The sequence below is a fragment of the Chiloscyllium plagiosum genome, unplaced genomic scaffold (assembly GCF_037043375.1).
Source record: "Chiloscyllium plagiosum isolate Xiang-an unplaced genomic scaffold, Cpla_swu_hap1 HiC_scaffold_4, whole genome shotgun sequence".
NCBI classification, from domain to species: Eukaryota; Metazoa; Chordata; class Chondrichthyes; order Orectolobiformes; family Hemiscylliidae; genus Chiloscyllium; species Chiloscyllium plagiosum.
The window spans coordinates 9,268,248-9,290,541 of NW_028270142.1; the positions used below are offsets into that span (position 1 = coordinate 9,268,248).

The window sequence follows — 22,294 nt, forward strand, 5'->3', positions numbered from 1 at the left end:
CTCAGTAACCGCACACTGTCCCGATCACCTTTCTCAGTAACCACACACTGTCCCGATCACCATTCTCAGTAATCACACACTGCACACTGATCATCTCTGTCAGTAACTGCACACTGCCCCAACCACCTTTCTCAGTAAGCACACACTGCCCCGATCACCTTTGTCAGTAACCACACACTGCCCCGATCAACTTTCTCAGTAACCACAGACTGCCCCGATAACCTTTCTCAGTAATCACACACTGCTCACCGATCACCTTTCTCAGTAACTGCAAACTGCCCCGAACACCTTTCTCTGTAAGCACACACTGCCCCGATCACCTTTCTCAGTAACCACACACTGCCCCGATCACCTTTGTCAGTAACCACTCACTGCCCCGATCACCTTTCTCAGTAACCACAGACTGCCCCGATCACCTTTCTCAGTAACCACACATGCTCAGATCACCTTTCTCAGTAACCACACACTTCCCCGACCACCTTTCTCCGTAACCACAGACTGCTCCGATCACCTTTATCAGTAACCACACACCGCCCCGATCACCTTTCTCAGTAACCACACACTGCCCCGATCACCTTTATCAGTAACCACACACTGCCTCGTTCACCTTTCTCAGTAACCACTCACCGCTCTGATCACCTTTCTCAGTAACCGCACACTGTCCCGATCACCTTTCTCAGTAACCACACACTGTCCCGATCACCTTTCTCAGTAATCACACACTGCACACCGATCACCTTTCTCAGTAAGCACACACTTCCCCGACCACCTTTCTCCGTAACCACACACTGCTCCGATCACCTTTATCAGTAACCACACACTGTCCCGATCACATTTCTCAGTAACCACTCACTGCCTCATTCACCTTTCTCAGTAACCACACACTGCTCAGGTCACCTTTCTCAGTAATCACACACTTCCCCGACCATCTTTCTCAGTAACCACACACTGCTCCAATCACCTTTCTCAGTAACCACACACAGCTGCGATCACCTTTCTCAGTAACCACACACAGCCCCGATCACCTTTCTCAGTAACCACATACTGCCCCGATCACCTTTCTCAGTAACCATACACTGCCCTGACCACTTTTCTTAGTAACTGCACACTGATCTGATCACCTTTCTCAGTAACCACACACTGCTCCGATCACCTTTTTCAGTCACCACACACTGCCCCGATCACCTTTCTCAGTAACCACACACTGCCCCGATCACCTTTCTCAGTAACCACACACTGCCCTGACCACTTTTCTTAGTAACTGCACACTGATCCGATCACCTTTCTCAGTAACCACACACTGCTCCGATCACCTTTCTCAGTAACCACACACCGCCCCGATCACCTTTCTCAGTAACCATACACTGCTTCGATCACCTTTCTCAGTAACCACACACACAGCCCCGATCAACTTTCTCAGTAACCACACACTGCTCCAATCACCTTTCTCAGTAACCACACACCGCCTCGATCACCTTTCTTAGTAACCACATTCTGCCCTGACCACCTTTATCAGTAACCACACACAGTCCCGATCAACCTTCTCAGTAACCACATACTGCTCCAATCACCTTTCTCAGTAACCACACACCACACCGATCACCTTTCTCAGTAACCACACACTGCCCCGACCACCTTTATCAGTAACCACACACTTCTCCAATCACCTTTCTCAGTAACCACACTCTGCCTCGATTACCTTTCTTAGTAAACACACACCGCCCCGATCACCTTTCTCAGTAACCACATACTGCCCCGATCACCTTTCTCAGTAACCACACACTGCCCCGATCACCTTTCTCAGTAACCACACACTGCCCTGACCACTTTTCTTAGTAACTGCACACTGATCCGATCACCTTTCTCAGTAACCACACACTGCTCCGATCACCTTTTTCAGTCACCACACACTGCCCCAATCACCTTTCTCAGTAACCACACACTGCTCCGATCACCTTTCTCAGTAACCACACACCGCCCCGATCACCTTTCTCAGTAACCATACACTGCTTCGATCACCTTTCTCAGTAACCACACATAGCCCCGATCAACTTTCTCAGGAACCACACACTGCTCCAATCACCTTTCTCAGTAACCACACACCGCATCGATCACCTTTCTCAGTAACCACATTCTGCCCTGACCACCTTTATCAGTAACCACACACAGTCCCGATCAACTTTCTCAGTAACCACATACTGCTCCAATCACCTTTCTCAGTAACCACACACCGCACCGATCACCTTTCTCAGTAACCACACACTGCCCCGACCACCTTTATCAGTAGCCACACACTTCTCCAATCACCTTTCTCAGTAACCACACTCTGCCTCGATTACCTTTCTTAGTAAACACACACTGCCCCGATCACCTTTCTCAGTAAACACACCGCCCCGATCACCTTTCACAGTAACCACACACTGCCCTGACCACCTTTCTCAGTAATGACACACTGCCCCTTTCCCCTTTCTCAGTAACAAAACACTGCTTCGATCACCTTTCTCAGTAACCGCACACCACCCCGATCACCTTTTTCAGTAACCGCACACCGCCCTGACCACCTTTCTCAGTAACTGCACACAGCCTCGATCAACTTTCTCAGTAACCACATTCGGCCCCGACCACCTTTCTCAGTAACCACACACTGTCCCGATCACCTTTCTCAGTAACCACACACTGTCCCGATCACCTTTCTCAGTAAACAAACTCTGCACACTGATCACCTCTGTCAGTAACTGCACACTGCCCCAACCATCTTTCTCAGTAAGCACACACTGCCCCGATCACCTTTGTCAGTAACCACACACTGCCCCGATCAACTTTCTCAGTAACCACAGACTGCCCCGATCACCTTTCTCAGTAAGCACACACTGCCCCGATCACCTTTGTCAGTAACCACACACTGCCCCGATCAACTTTCTCAGTAACCACAGACTGCCCCGATCACCTTTCTCAGTAATCACACACTGCACACCGATCACCTTTCTCAGTAACTGCAAACTGCCCCGACCACCTTTCTCAGTAAGCACACACTGCCCCGATCACCTTTCTCAGTAACCACACACTGCCCCGATCACCTTTGTCAGTAACCACTCACTGCCCCGATCACCTTTCTCAGTAACCACAGACTGCCCCGATCACCTTTCTCAGTAACCACACATGCTCAGATCACCTTTCTCAGTAACCACACACTTCCCCGACCACCTTTCTCCGTAACCACAGACTGCTCCGATCACTTTATCAGTAACCACACACTGTCCCGATCACTTTTCTCAGTAACCACACATTGCCTCATTCACCTTTCTCAGTAACCACTCACCGCTCTGAACACTTTTCTCAGTAACCACACAGTGGCCTGATCACCTTTTTCAGTAACCACACACCGCCCCGATTACCTTTCTCACTAACCACACACTGCCCCGATCACCTTTCTCAGTAACCACACACTGCTCAGATCACCTTTCTCAGTCACCACACACTTCCTCGACCACGTTTCTCAGTAACTACACTCTGCTCCAATCACCATTCTCAGTAACCACACACTGCTCTGAGCACCTTTCTCAGTAACCCCACAGTGGCCCGATCGCCTTTTTCAGTAACCACATACCGCCCCGATCACCTTTCTCAGTAACCTCACACTGCCCCGATCACCTTTATCAGTAACCACACACTGCCTCGTTCACCTTTCTCAGTAACCACTCACCGTTCTGATCACCTTTATCAGTAACCACACACTGCCTCGATTACCTTTCTTAGTAAACACACATTACCCTGATCACCCTTCTCAGTAAACACACCGCCCCGACCACCTTTCTCAGTAACCACAAACCGCTCTGATCACCTTTCACAGTAGCCACACTCAGCGCCGATCACCTTTCTCAGTAACCACACACTATCCCGATCACCTTTCTCAGTAACCACACACTGCCCCGATCACCTTTCTCAGTAACCGCACACCGCCCCGACCACCTTTCTCAGTAACCACACTCTGCCCCAATCACCTTTCTCAGTAACCACACACTGCCCCAATCACCTTTTTCAGTAACCACACACTGCCCCGATCACCTTTCTCAGTAACCGCACACCGCCCCGACCACCTTTCTCAGTAACCACACACTGCCCCGATCACCTTCCTCAGTAAACACACACTGCCGCGTTCACCTTTCTCAGTAACCACTCACCGCTCTGATCACCTTTCTCAGTAACCACAGACGGCCCGATCACCTTTCTCAGTAACCACACACTGCTCAGATCACCTTTCTCAGTAACCACACCCTTCCCCGACCACCTTTCTCCGTAACCACACACTTCCCCGACCACCTTTCTCAGTAACCATACACTGCCCCGATCACCTTTATCAGTAACCACACACTGCCTCGTTCACCTTTCTCAGTAACCACTCACCGTCCTGAACACCTTTCTCAGTAACCACACAGTGGCCCGATCACCTTTATCAGTAACCACACACTGCTACAAACACCTTTCTTAGTAACCACACACCGCTCTGATCACCTTTTTCAGTAACCACACACCGGCCTGATCACCTTTCTCAGTAACCACACACTGCCCCAATCACCTTTATCAGTAACCACACACCGGCCTGATCACCTTTCTCAGTAACCACACACTGCCCCAATCACCTTTATCAGTAACCACACACTGCTACAAACACCTTTCTTAGTAACCACACACCTCTCTGATCACCTTTCTCAGTAACCACACTCTGCCTCAAGGACCTTTCTTAGTAAACACACGTTACCCCGATCACCTTTCTCAGTAAACACACCGCCCCGAACACCTTTCTCAGTAACCACACACCGCCCCGATCACCTTTCTCAGTAACCCACACTGCCCCGATCACCTTTATCAGTAACCACACACAGCTACATACACCTTTCTCAGTAACCACACACCGCTCTGATCACCTTTCTCAGTAACCACACTCTGCCTCGATTACCTTTCTTAGTAACCACACACCTCTCTGATCACCTTTCTCAGTAACCACACTCTGCCTCAAGGACCTTTCTTAGTAAACACACGTTACCCCGATCACCTTTCTCAGTAAACACACCGCCCCGAACACCTTTCTCAGTAACCACACACCGCCCCGATCACCTTTCTCAGTAACCCACACTGCCCCGATCACCTTTATCAGTAACCACACACAGCTACATACACCTTTCTCAGTAACCACACACCGCTCTGATCACCTTTCTCAGTAACCACACTCTGCCTCGATTACCTTTCTTAGTAACCACACACTGCCCCGTTCCCCTTTCTCAGTAACCAGGCATGGCCTCGATCACTTTCTCAGCAAGCACACACCGCTCGGATCACCTTTCAAAGTAACCACACACTGCCTCGATCACCTTTCTCAGTAACCGCACACTGCCTCGATCAACTTTCTCAGTAACCACATTCGGCCCCGACCACCTTTCTCAGTAACCACACACTGCCCCGATCACCTTTCTCAGTAACCACACACTGCCTCGTTCACCTTTCTCAGTAACCTCTCACCGCTCTGATCTCCTTTCTCAGTAACCGCACACCACCCCGATCACCTTTCTCAGTAACCGCACACCGTCCTGACCACATTTCTCAGTAACCGCACACTGCCTCGATCAACTTTCTCAGTAACCACATTCGACCCCGACCACCTTTCTCAGTAACCACACACTGCCCCGATCACCTTTCTCAGTAACCACACACAGCCCCAATCACCTTTCTCAGTAACCACACACTGTCCCGATCACCTTTCTCAGTAACCACACACTGCCCCGATCACCTTTCTCAGTAATCACACACTGCACACCGATCACCTTTCTCAGTAAGCACACACCGCCCCGACCACCTTTCTCAGTAAACACACACTGCCGCGTTCACCTTTCTCAGTAACCACTCACCGCTCTGATCACCTTTCTCAGTAACCACAGACGGCCCGATCACCTTTCTCAGTAACCACACACTGCTCAGATCACCTTTCTCAGTAACCACACACTTCCCCGACCACCTTTCTCCGTAACCACACACTTCCCCGACCACCTTTCTCAGTAACCATACACTGCCCCGATCACCTTTATCAGTAACCACACACTGCCTCGTTCACCTTTCTCAGTAACCACTCACCGTCCTGAACACCTTTCTCAGTAACCACACAGTGGCCCGATCACCTTTATCAGTAACCACACACTGCTACAAACACCTTTCTTAGTAACCACACACCGCTCTGATCACCTTTTTCAGTAACCACACACCGGCCTGATCACCTTTCTCAGTAACCACACACTGCCCCAATCACCTTTATCAGTAACCACACACCGGCCTGATCACCTTTCTCAGTAACCACACACTGCCCCAATCACCTTTATCAGTAACCACACACTGCTACAAACACCTTTCTTAGTAACCACACACCTCTCTGATCACCTTTCTCAGTAACCACACTCTGCCTCAAGGACCTTTCTTAGTAAACACACGTTACCCCGATCACCTTTCTCAGTAAACACACCGCCCCGAACACCTTTCTCAGTAACCACACACCGCCCCGATCACCTTTCTCAGTAACCCACACTGCCCCGATCACCTTTATCAGTAACCACACACAGCTACATACACCTTTCTCAGTAACCACACACCGCTCTGATCACCTTTCTCAGTAACCACACTCTGCCTCGATTACCTTTCTTAGTAACCACACACTGCCCCGTTCCCCTTTCTCAGTAACCAGGCATGGCCTCGATCACTTTCTCAGCAAGCACACACCGCTCGGATCACCTTTCAAAGTAACCACACACTGCCTCGATCACCTTTCTCAGTAACCGCACACTGCCTCGATCAACTTTCTCAGCAACCACATTCGGCCCCGACCACCTTTCTCAGTAACCACACACTGCCCCGATCACCTTTCTCAGTAACCACACACAGCCCCAATCACCTTTCTCAGTAACCACACACTGTCCTGATCACCTTTCTCAGTAACCACACACTGCCCCGATCACCTTTCTCAGTAATCACACACTGCACACCGATCACCTTTCTCAGTAAGCACACACTGCCCCGATCACCTTTCTCAGTAACCACACACTGCCACAATCAATTTTGTCAGTAACCACACACTGCCCTGATCACCTTTCTCAGTAACCACAGACTGCCCCGATCACTTTTCTCAGTAACCACACACTGCTCAGATCACCTTTCTCAGTAACCACACACTTCCCCGACCACCTTTGTCCGTAACCACACACTGTCCCGACCACCTTTGTCCGTAACCACACACTGTCCCGACCACATTTCTCAGTAACCACACACTGCCTCATTCACCTTTCTCAGTAACCACTCACCGCTCTGAACACCTTTCTCAGTAACCACACATTGGCCCGATCACCTTTTTCAGTAACCACACACCACCCCAATCACCTTTCTCAGTAACCACACACTGCCCCGATCACCTTTATCAGTAACCACACACTGCCTCGTTCACCTTTTTCAGTAACCACTCACTGCTCTGATCACCTTTCTCAGTAACCACACACTGGCCCGATCACCTTTCTCAATAACCACTCACCGCTCTGATCACCTTTATCAGTAACCACACACTGCTCCAATCACCTTTCTCAGTAACCACACTCTGCCTCGATTATCTTTCTTAGTAAGCCCACATTACCCCGATCACCTTTCTCAGTAAACACACCGCCCCGAACACCTTTCTCAGTAACCACACACTGCCCTAACCACCTTTCTCAGTAACCACACACTGCCCCGTTCACCTTTCTCAGTAACCACAAACCGCTCTGCTCACCTTTCACAGTAGCCACACTCAGCCCCGATCACCTTTCTCAGTAAACACACACTGCCGCGTTCACCTTTCTCAGTAACCACTCACCGCTCTGTTCACCTTTCTCAGTAACCACAGACTGCCCCGATCACCTTTCTCAGTAACCACACACTGCTCCGATCACCTTTCTCAGTAACCACACACTGCCCCGATCACCTTTCTCCGTAACCACAGACTGCTCCGATCACCTTTATCAGTAACCACACACTGTCCCGATCACATTTCTCAGTAACCACACACTGCCTCGTTCACCTTTCTCAGTAACCACTCACCGTTCTGAACACCTTTCTCAGTAACCACACAGTGGCCCGATCACCTTTTTCAGTAACCACACACAGCCCTGGTCACCTTTCTCAGTAACCACACACTGCCCCGATCAACTTTCTCAGTAACCACACAGTGCCCCGATCACCTTTCTCAGTAACCAAACACTGCCCGATCACCTTTCTCAGTAACCACACACTGGTCCGATCGCCTTTCTCAGTAACCAAAAACTGCCTGATCACTTTTCTCAGTAACCACACACTGTCCCGATCACTTTTCTCAGTAACCACACACTGTCCCGATCACCTTTCTCAGTAACCAGACACTGTCCCGATCACTTTTCTCAGTAACCACACACTGTCCCAATCACCTTTATCAGTAACCACACGCTGTCCCGATCACATTTCTCAGTAACCACACACTGCCTCGTTCACCTTTCTCAGTAACCACTCACCGTTCTGAACACCTTTCTCAGTAACCACACAGTGGTCCGATCACCTTTTTCAGTAACTACACACAGCCCCGGTCACCTTTCTCAGTAACCACACACTGCCCCGATCACCTTTCTCAGTAACCACACAGTGCCCCGATCACCTTTCTCAGTAACCAAACACTGCCCGATCACCTTTCTCAGTAACCACACACTGGTCCGATCGCCTTTCTCAGTAACCAAACACTGCCCGATCACCTTTCTCAGTAACCACACACTGGTCCAATCGCCTTTCTCAGTAACCACACACTGGTCCGATCGCCTTTCTCAGTAACCAAACACTGCCCGATCACTTTTCTCAGTAACCACACACTGTCCCGATCACCTTTCTCAGTAACGACACACAGCCCCGATCACCTTGGCACAGAATTTTTTATTACTCCTTCATGACGTGAGAGCGTGTCTGGCTGGGTCAGCATTTATTGCCCATCCCTAATTGTTCAGAGGGTGATTAAGAATCTGCAATGTCATTGACTCTTGACTTCCCTCTGAGTAATTAGGGATGGGCAATAAATTCTGGCCCAGCCGGAGAAGCCCTCATGCCGTGAATGAATCATAGAATTCAGACAGTGTGGAAGTAGGCCATTCAGCCCATTAGGTTCACACCAATCCGCTGAAGAGCATCCCACCCAGTCCCACCCTATTCCTATCACCCTGCATTTCTCATTGTTAACCCACCTAATCTGTACGTCCCTGGATACTGTATGTAACTTAGCATGACCAATCCACCCAACCTACACATCTTTGGACTGTGGGAAGAAACCGGAGCACCCAGAGGGGTCCCACGCAGACACGGGGGGAATGTGCAAACTGCACACAGACAGTTGCCCGAGGTGGGAATCAAACAGCAGTGCTCAACATTAAGCCACAAAAAAAAAGTCAATAGACACATGGGATCAAACACCTAAAAACTGAGCACTACATAAAACCTTATTTTAAAGTAAGCTATCCCAAACAACAAACAGATGTACATTGGGCATGTCTCAGAGTTCAACGTCTGCATTTTCTCTCAGCACCAAATTAATCTATGAAATGTAAAAGATGGCACTCAGATCGGTGACCTTGAGGTTGATGAGCCATATTGCAGTCACAGGAAATTAAATTCTATCTCCCTAATCACTGTGGTCAAAATGACCTGAAACGCTTTTTGCAAAGCCTCTTTTAGTGTTGACATTGTCTGGGATAAGCGTTAATATTGAGCAGTCTCTTCATCTGCTTTGAGAATTGTTAAACTTTTGCTTTTTCAAAATTCATTAGCATCACACTAATAACATAGGAAAGCTGCAATTACAGACAAACAAGACACAGAATCCACTTCATTGACTTTCCACTATTCTGTGAAATTCCATAGGAGGGGGAACAGTATAGAAGGAGGTTTTCCAGTTCAAAGTTTCTCTTTCTGCTCTCTGTGGGTGCTACTGATCCCAATCACTTCCCTTTTTCCCTGCAGCCTTGATGTTTTATTCTGTCCAGATCATTATTCAATTCCGTTATGAAGGCCACAATAGAATCTGCCTGAGGGGCACACCCTCAGGCAGTGAATTCCAGATCCTAACCACATACTGTTTATCCCTCACATACTCTCTCATGTCATCTTTTCATGTCAATCACTTTAAACTGATGTCCTCCGATTCTTGGTCCTTCTGCTAGTGGGAACGGATGCTCTCTACCTCTTCTGTTCAGCATACTCCTCTCAATGTTGTCTTCCCTAAAGGGAACAATACCAGCTGCCTCCCTTTAAACATCTTTCCTCAGCTCCCTGTTGCAGCCTGTCTAGTTTACATGGCCGCTGAGCTTCTGAAAACAGCAAAAAAAAAATCTTTGAATTGTTGGAGAGAGTCATTGGGAAGATAACTTATTCCTTAATGAATAACAAAAACATTGTAGTCATTTTGGAAAACATTTATGGTTGCAAAATGGCTTGAATCAGATAATGAGAAATGAGTATTTGGTTTGCAGTTATATTTTACCTTTGGTGTGTCTAAGGTTTCTTCTCAATACTCCAGTAACTGGGTTCACCGAAATAAAAAATGTTGAAATTTTAAAAAAAGTTTAACGTGTGCTTGTTCTGGGACTTATAATTAATACTTTATCACAAATCTCCCATGAATTCCACTCCAATTGGTAACAGTTCCTTTCTGTTTGTTTCACGTAAATAGAAACACATGATCCAGAATCCAGATCAGCAAAATATTGTTAGTCAAAAGAATGCAGTGTTTTACATTTATTTTTATTTTAATCTGACCTTTTTTTGCTTAATTTGGTCAGGTATTGCGACTGACGAATTTGATCAGGTAAGCATTTTTGCATCTCCCTTTCATAAATGTCATTTTGACATGAATTGATTATTTTCACTGGTGCAATATAGTTATGATATAAATTTATAAGCGGGGATCTTAGTAACTTAGTGTTACAAACCGACAGTGCACTTTGACTCTTTGTATAACTTCTATTAATTGTACACACAATACTTTGAAGTATTGCAGAGAATAATTTTGTGAAAGGAACCAGTTGATGATACTAGTGTTTCATTCCCAGCAACAAATATGGTTAATTAATTTTACATCAGCTGATTTTATCCAGCATAAGCTGGAATCAGAGAGAACTGTTATCATTATCATTGTATATATGTATTAATGATCACATCCTACATCTTAAGCAACTTTATTGTCTTCTAAATAGTATAACCGAATATTCTTGGATGGAAATGTGTTGCTGGAAAAGCGCAGCAGGTCAGGCAGCATCTAGGGAACAGGAGAATCGACGTTTCGGGCATTAGCCCTTCTTCAGGAATGAGGAAAGTTGGTCCAGCAGGCTAAGATAAAAGATAGGGAGGAGGGACTTGGGGGAGGGGCGTCGGAAATGTGATAGGTGGAACGAGGTCAAGGTGAGGGTGATAGGTCAGACTGGGGTGGGGGCGGAGAGGTCGGGAAGAAGATTGCAGGTTAGGAAGGCGGTGCTGAATTTGATGGATTTGACTGAGACAGGCTGGGGGGGAGGGGAAATGAGGAAACTGGTGAAATCCGAGTTCATCCCTTGTGGTTGGAGGGTTCCTAGGCGGAAGATGAGGCGTTCTTCCTACAACCGTCGTTTCGCTGTGGTCTGACGATGGAGGAGTCCAAAGACCTGCATATCCTTGGTGGAGTGGGAGGGGGAGTTGAAATGTTGAGCTACAGGGTGGTTGGGTTGGTTGGTCTGGGTGTCCCAGAGGTGTTCTCTGAAACGCTCCGCAAGTAGGCGGCCTGTCTCCCCGAATATTCTTGTCATTTAGTTGCTCATGGTGAAGTTTCCTTAAACAGTTTAAGAACCCACAAGTAATTAGGTTCAAAAGAGTCTCCAGGTTGGATAGAATACTGGGGTCTTATGTTGCGACTGAGGTTTTGTCTGTATTAATGGGTGAAGTCGTAATGGGGAACAAAGAAATGGCAGAGGAACTGAATAGATACTTTGCATCAGTTTTCACATTGGAAAACACCAGCAGCATAGCAGGACTTCAAGAGGGACACGAGGCAGAGGTGAGTGTAGTGGCCATCACTAGGGAGAAGGTGCTGGGGAAGCTGAAAGGTCTGAAGGTGGATAAATCACCCGGACCAGTTGGACTAGACTCCAGGGATTTTGAAGGAGATAGCTGAGGGGATTGTGGAGGTATTGGTATGATTTTTCAGGAAGAGTCCCAGAGGATTAGAAAATGGCAAATGCTGTTTAAGAAGGGAGGGAGACGGAAAACAGGAAACTAAAGTTCAATTAGCCTGACCGCGGTTGTTGGTAAGATTTTAGAGTCCATTACTAAAGATGAGATTGCAGAGTATTTGGAAGTGCTTGGTAAAATAGGACTTAGACAGCACAGCTTCATCAAAGGGAGATCATGCCTGACAAATCAGTTAGAATTCTTTGAAGAAGTAATAAGCAAGTTAGATACCCTCAAGCCAGTGGATGTGATCTATTTGGATTTCTAGAAGGTCTTTGACAAGGTGCCACGCAGGAGGCTGCTAAATAAGATAAGAGCTCATAGCGTTAGGGACAAGGTACTAACATGGATAGAGGATTGGCTGACCAGCAGAAGGCAGAGAGTGGGGTAAAGGGGACTTTTTCAGGATGGCCGCTGGAGTTCTGCAAGGTATTGAGAACACAACTATTCATAACATTAACAGTCTGGATGTGGGAACCGAAGTTTACAAGAACGATCCTGGGGATGAACGTGTTGTCATATGAGAAGTGATTGAGGACTCTGATACTCGATGGAGTTTAGGAAGATGAGGGGGAATCTCATTGAAATTTACAGAATACTGAGAGACCTGGATGAGCTGTTTAGACTCCAGCTCATCGGCTCCGAGCTGAATTACTCAAGCAACCAACTCTTGCTCCAGATGTGGTCAGCACAAACTGTGATGGGGTCCACCAGCTCCCACAAAAATGCAGGGTCAATATATTGCCTGGTACTGCATTTTTCAAAGGGAAGAGATGATCCTTTAGAACGGTGATGAGGAGGAATTTCTTCGGCCAGAGCGTGGCGACTCTGTGGAACTCATTGCCGCAGAGGGCTGGGGAGGCCAAGTCATTGAGTGTGTTTAAGACAGAGATAGATAAGGGTTACAGGCAGAATGCTGGAGAATGGAGTTGAGAAACCAATCAGCCGTTACTGAAGGCAGAGCAGATTCACTGGAAAAAATAACCTAATTCTGTTCCTATATCTTGTGGTCTTATGGTCTAAGGAACCCACAAATATTTAGGTGCAAAAGGACCTTCCAGAATACTGTGATCTTATGTTGAAACTGAGGTTTTGCCTGTATTAACCCAAGACTCCATTGTGGAATTGAATATAAACCCAGGAACTCATCAAACACCTGATTGTCACCTGAACATAGATATGTCGAAGCTAACAATGGGAGTAGGCCATTTGACCCTTCAAACCTGCTAAACCACCCATATGGTCATGGCTCATCATCCAACCCAACTTCTCTGATACCCTTTGATCCACGCCCCTTTAGCCCAATGAATTATGATTAGATTAGATTCCCTACAGTGTGGAAACAGGCCCTTCGGCCCAACAAGTCCACACCAACCCTCTGAAGACCAACCCACCCAGACTCATTCCCCTACATTTACCCCATTCACCTAACACTACAGGCAATCTAGCATGGCCAATTCACCAAACCTGCACATTTTTGGACTGTGGGAGGAAACCAGAGCACCGGAGGAAACCCACGCAGACACGGGGAGAATGTGCACTCCATACAGACAGTTGCCTGAGGAGGGAATTGACCCCGGGTCTTTGGCGCTGTGAGGCAGCAGTGCTAACCACTGTGCCACCGTGCCGCCTACTAATCTATCTCCTTCTTGAAGGCATTCAGTGATTTATTCTCAACTGCTGTCTGTGGCAGAGAATTCCACAGGCTCCCCACTCACTGGGTGAAGACATTTCTCCTCATCTCAGTCCGACATGGGCTACTCCTTATCCTGAGACTGTGACCTGCTTGCCTGTTAGCATTCATTGAATGAATGAATGAGATTTATTAACATGTATTGCTAGAAAGATACAGTGAAAAGTGTTTTCTTGCCACAATCTGGCGCCATTTTGAGTTACAATAAGAATTAAAAACAATTACTTAAATAGAGTTCATCTTCTGTTTGAATTGTGTCTTGAACATGGCTTCAGGACTTCTGAAAGGTCTCAGCAATGGATTCTAGGTCTGAGAAAGTCCCTGCTCTGGGTACAGCAACACCCACGCTGCTGCCATTGCCTCGATAACACTGCTAACAGCCCAGGCTCCAGTGGATGTGATCTATTTGGATTTCTAGAAGGTCTTTGACAAGGTGCCACGCAGGAGGCTGCTAAATAAGATAAGAGCTCATAGCGTTAGGGACAAGGTACTAACATGGATAGAGGATTGGCTGACCAGCAGAAGGCAGAGAGTGAGATAAAGGGGACTTTTTCAGGATGGCAGCCAGTTACTAGTGGAGTTCTGCAAGGGTCAGTATTGGGAATTCAACAATTCATAACATTAACAGTCTGGATGTAGGAACCAAAGTTTACAAGAATGATCCTGGGGATGAACGCGTTGTCATATGAGAAGTCCCTGCTCTTGGCTCCATCACCGCCAAGAGTTCTCCGTTCTGGGCACTGCCACATGTCCAGGCTCTGGGCCTACTGCAGCCAGGAGGCCCTGTTCTGGACACTGCCATCCCCAAGAGTTCCCACTCTGGTTATTGCTACACGTCCAGGCTCCAGGCCTACTGCAGCCAGGAGGAACAGCTCCGGGCACTGCTTTCAGTCCAGGCTCTGGACCTACTGTGGCCAGGAGGACTCATTCCGGGCACTGCTACACATCCAGGCTCCGGGCCTACTGCAGCCAGAGGACCCACTCCGAGCATTGCTTTCAGTCCAGGCTCCGGGCCTACTGTGGCCAGGAGGAACAGCTCCGGGCACAGCTTTCAGTCCAGGCTCCAGGCCTACTGCAGGCTCTGGGTCTATCACAGCCAGGAGTATTCTCTCTGGGCCCATGATCCACACTGCTGATGCTGCAGCCACTGCCCAGCTGACACTGCTCCGGCCTCGAAGGTGAAGGAAGGTAAAACGAGGGAGAAAAGGATGCTGCTGGCCTGGAGCGGAACTTTTCATGAACCCAAACATGGCATACAGTGCCTGGGCTTCCATCTTGAAAAAGATGCACTGAGCCAAATTGGCGATACCGCACATTATTTTTGTAACCAGTGTTTCAACTGAAGCTCTCTCCTGACCTAGGGGGCAAACATGACATTGCTGAGGAAGCTGTGTACCATTAATGGCATTTTGAAAATGTCAGACTTCAAAACCGACTGGCAAGACATGTGAGAAGTGCAAACCACTCTCAGACAGCGTTATTAAAATCAGTGCCAGCAATGATTATCTTGTGACGGTGCTGAAACAAGACATCGAGGGGATCAAGCAACCACTGAAGCAATAAGAGGATGAGGTCTATATTCCCCAGAAAAGGGAAAAAAAAAAACAAGTTGAGAAGGCTGGTCAGCTAGTAGTGGATGTTATGAAAGAGAAAATATACTGGACCAGCAGGAGACAAAAAAAAACTTTAATTTCAATTACCAAAAGCTTCGAAGTGAGAGGGACAATCTTGAGGAATAAAATGGTCAATGACGGGAAGATCTGAACGCAGTAAACAGACTCAGAGAGTGAGATCAGTCAGTGTCGAATCTGGAGTCAACGTTGGCTGCCATGGATCAAGATAAGGAAGTTTAACATGACGATCCATGAATTAAAAGCTTCACCGCACAAGCAGGAACAATATTAGTCACTGATGACTCAGGAAATCAAAAGCACCTCCAGACAAAGTCATCATCGTAAGGTCTGGGCACAGCAGTAAATTACCCAGACGTTAATAGGGACTGAAAGGCGTGCATGCCATTGCAGTAAGGTCAGCTTTCTTCTGGAAAGGAGTGGATCATAGAATCCCTACAGTGTGGAAGCAGGCCATTTGGACCGTTCAGTCCATACTGACCCCCTGAAGACTATCCCACCCAGACTCACACCCCTACCCTAGCCCTGCGTTTCATATGGCAGAGCTCTGGACGCTGTGGGCAATTTAGCATGGTCAATTCGCAATTTAGCATGGTCAATTCACCCTAAACTGCACATCTTTCATTTGTGGGAGGAAACCCACTCAGACACAGGGAGAATGTGCCAACTCCACACAGACAGTCAGGCAAAGCTGAAATCGAACCCGGGTCCCTGGCATTGTGCAGCAGCAGTGCTTACCACAGTCACCGTGCCACCCTATGTTGCATGTTTCAAGAGTGTGAGAGCTGAAAATGTGTTGCTGGAAAAGCGCAGCAGGTCAGGCAGCATCCAAGGAGCAGGAGAATCGACGTTTTGGGCATGAGCCCTTCTTCAGGAAGGGCTCAAGAAGGGCTCATGCCCGAAACGTCGATTCTCCTGTTCCTTGGATGCTGCCTGACCTGCTGCGCTTTTCCAGCAACACATTTTCAGCTCTGATCTGCAGCATCTGCAGTCCTCACTTTCTCCTGTTTCAAGAGTGTGGCACTGGAAAAGCTCAGCAGGTCAGGCAGCATCCGAGGAGCAGGAGAGTCAATGTCTCAGGCATAAGCCCTTCATCAGGATTCCTGACCAAGTGTTTATGCCTGAACCATCGATTTTCCTGCTCCTCGGATGCTGTCTGACCTGCTGAGCTTTTCCAGCACCACACACTCGACTCTGACCTCCAGCATCTGCGGTCCTCACTTTCTCCTGTGTTGTGCGTCCACCTTGTCTTTACCAAAGCTCAGCTGTGCGAGCTCCATGTGCCTGTGTGTAGTGACTCCGCCTGGCCTTTTGTCTGGTCGGTGTTTGCAAGCTGCATGCACAGAAATCAGTTGGTCTGCTGGAATATCTTCTTCATAGCTTGCTTTGTGTTTTACTGTTTTAAGTGAACCAACCAACAGTAATTTAGCGATTATTAGACCAGTAAAGTTGGCATCTTCCCAGAGCACCATGGGGCTGCCTTCTCATTAGAGAGATAAGAACTGGTGGGTTTGAAAGTGAGCTTTGTGGATCTTATTGACTGGAATAATTGTCTTGGACTGTACTTCAACTGAATATGTTCGTTAAACTAATTGAAATAATCTGTGGGTGGCACAGTGGCTCAGTGGTTCGCACTGTTGCCTCACAGCATCAGGGACCTGAGTTCAACTCCAGCCTCGGGCGACTGTCTGTGTGGAGTCTGCACGTTCTCCCCGTGTCTGCGTGGGTTTCCTCCGGGTGCTCCGGTTTCTTCGCACAGTCCAAAGATGTGCAGGTTAGGGTGGATTAGCTATGCTGCGCTGTCCATCGTGTCCAGGGATATGCAAGTTAGGTGGATTAGCCATGGGAAATGCAGGGTTATGGGGATGGGTCTGCGTAGCACAGTCTTTAAAGAGCCAGTGTGGACTCTTCCATTGTGTAGGGATCCTGTGGAATCCAAGATTTGAAAAATGTGTTGTGATCAGATATGATAGTTATTATTGTGCAGAACTGAACTGAAGATAATGTTAGTTATGTCACCTGCAGCCCCCCTTCCTGATGTGAGCAAATATATCAATGCAAGTCATATCCCTTATGTAGTAGTCTCCTTTGTTTAGTAAATTGTTTGAGAGTGTGTGCTGTGTTGAATTGATTTTACAGTCTGTGAGGCAGCTTATCCTAGTGTATTCATTCAGAGGAAGAAGCAGTTGTAATGGGGAAGTGGTGGAAGGAGGTGTGAGAGATAGGAAACCCTGTGTGTATACCTGCAGTGAAGGAACCTGCAGCTTAGAGATGTAAAGCTGGAGAGGAGTGTGTGATTGATCATTCAGGGACTAAAGCAGGATAGTACCGGACTGTCCAGGAAACTAAACAAGTCTCACATTAGCAGTCCTACTGAGATTGTTACATTTCTTACTGCATTCTTAGCAGCTCGTGACAACAAAGCTTCTGGGATTTACGTATTTTGCAACTGCTTCTCATTCCTGCTGACTGGCCATAGAGCAGCCAACTCTGGAGAATACAATCTCTTTACTGCTCCTGACTTGTTTCCTGAGCACCTTCAACGTACCACCTGAAAACCTGAGGTCATTAGCAATGCATGAGAAATGTGCTCTAGTACCCAACCTGCAGCAGGGGATGGTGTTGGGGTAATGCCTCAGTGACTAGTATTTCAGGGAGCATGGGTTCAAATTCCACCATGGGATAAAAAGTTAGTTTACTTGTGACTGTATAATCCTTTGTTGATTACCATCTAAGAGGAAACATTGAGTTAACTAATTATCTTTGGGGAGGGAATTCTGCAATCCTTTACTGGCCTACATGTAACATCAGAGCCACAGCATTGTGGATAATTATTAACCGTCCTCCAGGCAAGAAATGCTGGCCCAGCCAGTGATAGCCTCAACCCATGAATGAGTTAAAAAACAATCACATTTTCTTTTAACAGAATCAGTTGTTTTTATGTGGAAAACATCAACCTTTCTTTCCTCTCAATCAATAGGTTGACTATAGAAGGAGCAAATAATATTGGAATTACGCTCTGAATATAATGAGGAACACTCTGGAAAATTAGACACACCACCTAGTGCTATCAGTTCATATTGCTTCTGAACTATCTTCTCGAAAAACGAGAGATTGAGCCGTCATGCTCATTTTCTAATTATGTAGAATTATTTTCCTTGCTCTTCCCTACTTAATCCAGTATTTTTATGTATCTTTGAAAAGTAGTTTACAGACCTCTACAAAGTACTCCAATATACCCAGATTCTGATGATTGCTTGTTCAAACCTCAGCCGAGCTTTAATTGGATCGAATGATTATATTCCTGTGACCCACTTTATAACTACAAAGTCAGACCATGTGGAAGTCTTTTATAGAAAGACAGTATCTTTTTAGCTGTATTTATTATTTTCCTAACTTAGACTGTGTATACCTGTAATGTAGTATAACCTTTTTATCATTATTTTCTCTTTTTTTTTGTACATAAGATTTGTACCTAGGTACTTTGTACCCAAGATGGTGTCATGTGTTGGTGACATTATACACTTTTCACTGTATTCCTGTTCTCTTGTTACTTGAGAACACATAGAGTCATGGAGATGTACAGCATGGAAACAGACCCTTCGGTCCAACCTGTCCATGCTGACCAGATATCCCAAGCCAATCTAGTCCCACCTGCCAGCACCCGGCCCATATCCCTCCAAACCCTTCCTGTTCATATACCCATCCAAATGCCTCTTAAATGTTGCAATTGTACCAGCCTCCACCACATCCTCTGGCAGCTCATTCCATACACGTACCACCCTCTGCGTGAAAAAGTTGCCCCTTAGATCTCTTTTATATCTTTCCCCTCTCACCCTAAACCTATGCCCTCTAGTTCTGGACTGACCGACCCCAGGGAAAAGACTTTGCCTATTTACCCTTTCCATGCCCCTCATAATTTTGTAAACCTCCACAAGGTCACCCCTCAGCCTTCGATGCTCCAGGGAAAACAGCCCCAGCCTGTTCAGCCTCTCCCTATAGCTCAAATCCTCTGACCCCGGCAACGTGCTTGTAGATCTTTTCTGAACCCTTTCAAGTTTCACAACATCTTTCCGATAGGAAGGAGACCAGAATTGCACGCAATATTCCAACAGGGGCCTAACCAATGTCCTGTACAGCCGCAACATGATTTTCCAACTCCTGTACTCAATCCCCTAACCAATAAAGGAAAGCATACCAAATGCCTTCTTCACTATCCTATCTACCTGCGACTCCACAATAAACCTATTCTAATTCTAACTCCACAGGCAAATAGGTACCACACTCCCTACCAATGTTCTTGTTAACCATTCATGGGATGTGGGTGCCACAAGCTAGGCAAGTATTTGTTCGCTGTCTGTAATTGCCCTTAAACTGATTTGCGTATTAGAATATTTCAGAGGGTAGTTAAGTTCAACCACATTATTCTGGGTCTGGAGTCACATGGTGATCAAAATGGATAAGATGGCAGATTTCCTTCCCAAAAGGACATTAGCACACCGTAACGATCAATGATACTTTCACAGTCACCATCATTGACAGGGGCTTTATGTTCTAGGTTTATTGAATTTGGGTGGGGTTTGCACCTATGTCAACAGTTTATTAGCCTTGGCCTCTGGATTATATTGGAGGTAAAAACAATGACTGCAGATGCTGGAAACCAGATTCTAGATCAGTGGTGCTGGAAGAGCACAGCAATTCAGGCAGCATCCGAGGACAGGCATTACCATGCCATAGCTACCTCCTCCTGCTCTGTCTTTGCTCTTCAGAAGTTGACCTTCTTCAACAGCTGGAGTTCTTGTGGTCTAGTTACACCCAAAGTGCTGTAGGAAGGGATTTTCAGATATCTGACCCAGAGATAGTGAAGGAACAGTGATAAGTCAGGATGGAGTGCAGCCTTGGAGAGGAACTTGGATTTAATGGTGTCCCTATTCATCTATTGCCCTTGTCCTTTTAGCTGGTAGAGGTTGCGGGTTTGGAAGGTGCTGTTAAAGCAACCCTGTGGGTTAGAACAGTGCATCTTACAGATGGTGCTCATTACTGCCACTGTGTGTCAATGGTGGATGGAGTGAAAGTTGAAGACAACGGATTGGGTGTTGACCAAATGGGCTGCTTTGTCCTAGACAGTGTTGAGCTTTTTTGAGTGTATTCGAAATTGCATAAGAAAAACAGGAGGTGAGTTATTTGCAACAGGATTCATACCTTCTAATTTGATTTTGGAGTAACAATATCTCTCTGACTCCTGTAGTCCAGTTTCTGGTTAATTGTAACCCTCAAGATGCAGATAATGGGAAAATCAGTGATAATATGTCATTGAATGTCAAGGGCCACTTGTTATATTCCCTTCTGAGTAAGATATTTAATAGCTGTCACTTGTGTGGCATGAAAGTTATTTACCTGCATGCTGTCCTGTCTGGCTGCATCCAAACAAGACACAGACTGTTTCAGTATGTGAGGAGATGTGAATGATGCTAAACATTGCAAAATTGTCATCAAAAATCCCCAGATCTGATCTTATGATGGAGGGATGGTCATTGAAGCAGCTGAAGATGGTTGGGCCCTAGACACTACCCTGAGGCAGAGATGACTGACCTCCAACAACCACAACCATCTATCTTTGTACTAGGCATGACTCTAGTGGAAAATGTAGCTCCTGTGAAGTTCAGCTCTTTTGTCCATGTTGAGACAAGGGTGTAATGAGAATCCTGACAGGACACAAACGTTCTGTCAGTAAGAAGGTTATTGCTGAGAAACTGCCTCTTGACAGCACAGTTAATGACCTTTCCGTTACTTTTCAAATGAATGAGAGTAAACTGTGAGTGCAGAAATTAGCCAATGGGATTTGTCCTGCTATTTGGGGACTGGACATATTTGCCCAATGTCCCATGTTGCCATTTGGTGCCAGTCTTGTACTGACTGGTACAGTTTGTCTGGGGGCAAGGCTGCCCTCAAGAATCAAGATTAGAGTGGTGCTGGAAAAGCACAGCAGGTCAGGCAGCATCCGAGGAGCAGGAAAATCGATGTTTCGGGCAAAAGCCCTTCATCAGGAATCCTGATTCCTGATTTTTGATGGAGGGCTTTTGCCCGAAACATCGATTTTCCTGCTTCTCGGATGCTGCCTGACCTGCTGTGCTTTTCCAACACCACTACAATCTTGACTCTGATCTCCAGAATCCTGATCTCACTTTCACCCTGTCCACACGAATCCCTACAGTGCAGATAGAGGCTATTCGGCCCATGAAGTCTGCACTGACCCTCTGAAGAGCATCTTAACCCACCTAGCCTGCACATCCCTAGATACCACAGGGCAATCCACCTAACCTGCATATTTTTAGACTTTGGGAGGAAACCAGAGGAAACCCACACAGACACGGAGAGAATGTACAAACTCCACACAGACAGTCGCCCGAGGCTGGGATCAGGCCCGGGACCCTGGCGCTGTCAGGCAGCAGTGTTAACCACTGAGCCACCATACCACCCTAACAGTTTGAGAATGGGGTATATAAAAAGCAAGCTCTGAGAAAACAATTCTGATGAAAGGTTGTGACCTGGAAATTCTGGCTTGAATTTTACGTTCTCACGCCAGCAAGTTTGAAACTTTGTGGGTGGCAGTAAAATGCACCCTTTCCACTACCTGTCCCTCACCCCTCTGTGATATTGTGGTTAGACATTGGGCAGTCCAGCCACTCTTGGT

General features: G+C 46.9%; 1 protein-coding gene across 1 annotated transcript in view; it reads left to right on the forward strand.

Moving 5' to 3' along the window:
* Positions 1-22,294, forward strand: part of cunh8orf34 (chromosome unknown C8orf34 homolog) — a 398,588-nt gene that overhangs the window by 187,958 nt on the left and 188,336 nt on the right. Inside the window, exon 5 of the mRNA XM_043689235.2 lies at positions 10,857-10,882. Within this exon, the coding sequence (XP_043545170.2) occupies positions 10,857-10,882 (26 nt within the window). The remainder of the gene's footprint in view (positions 1-10,856; positions 10,883-22,294) is intronic.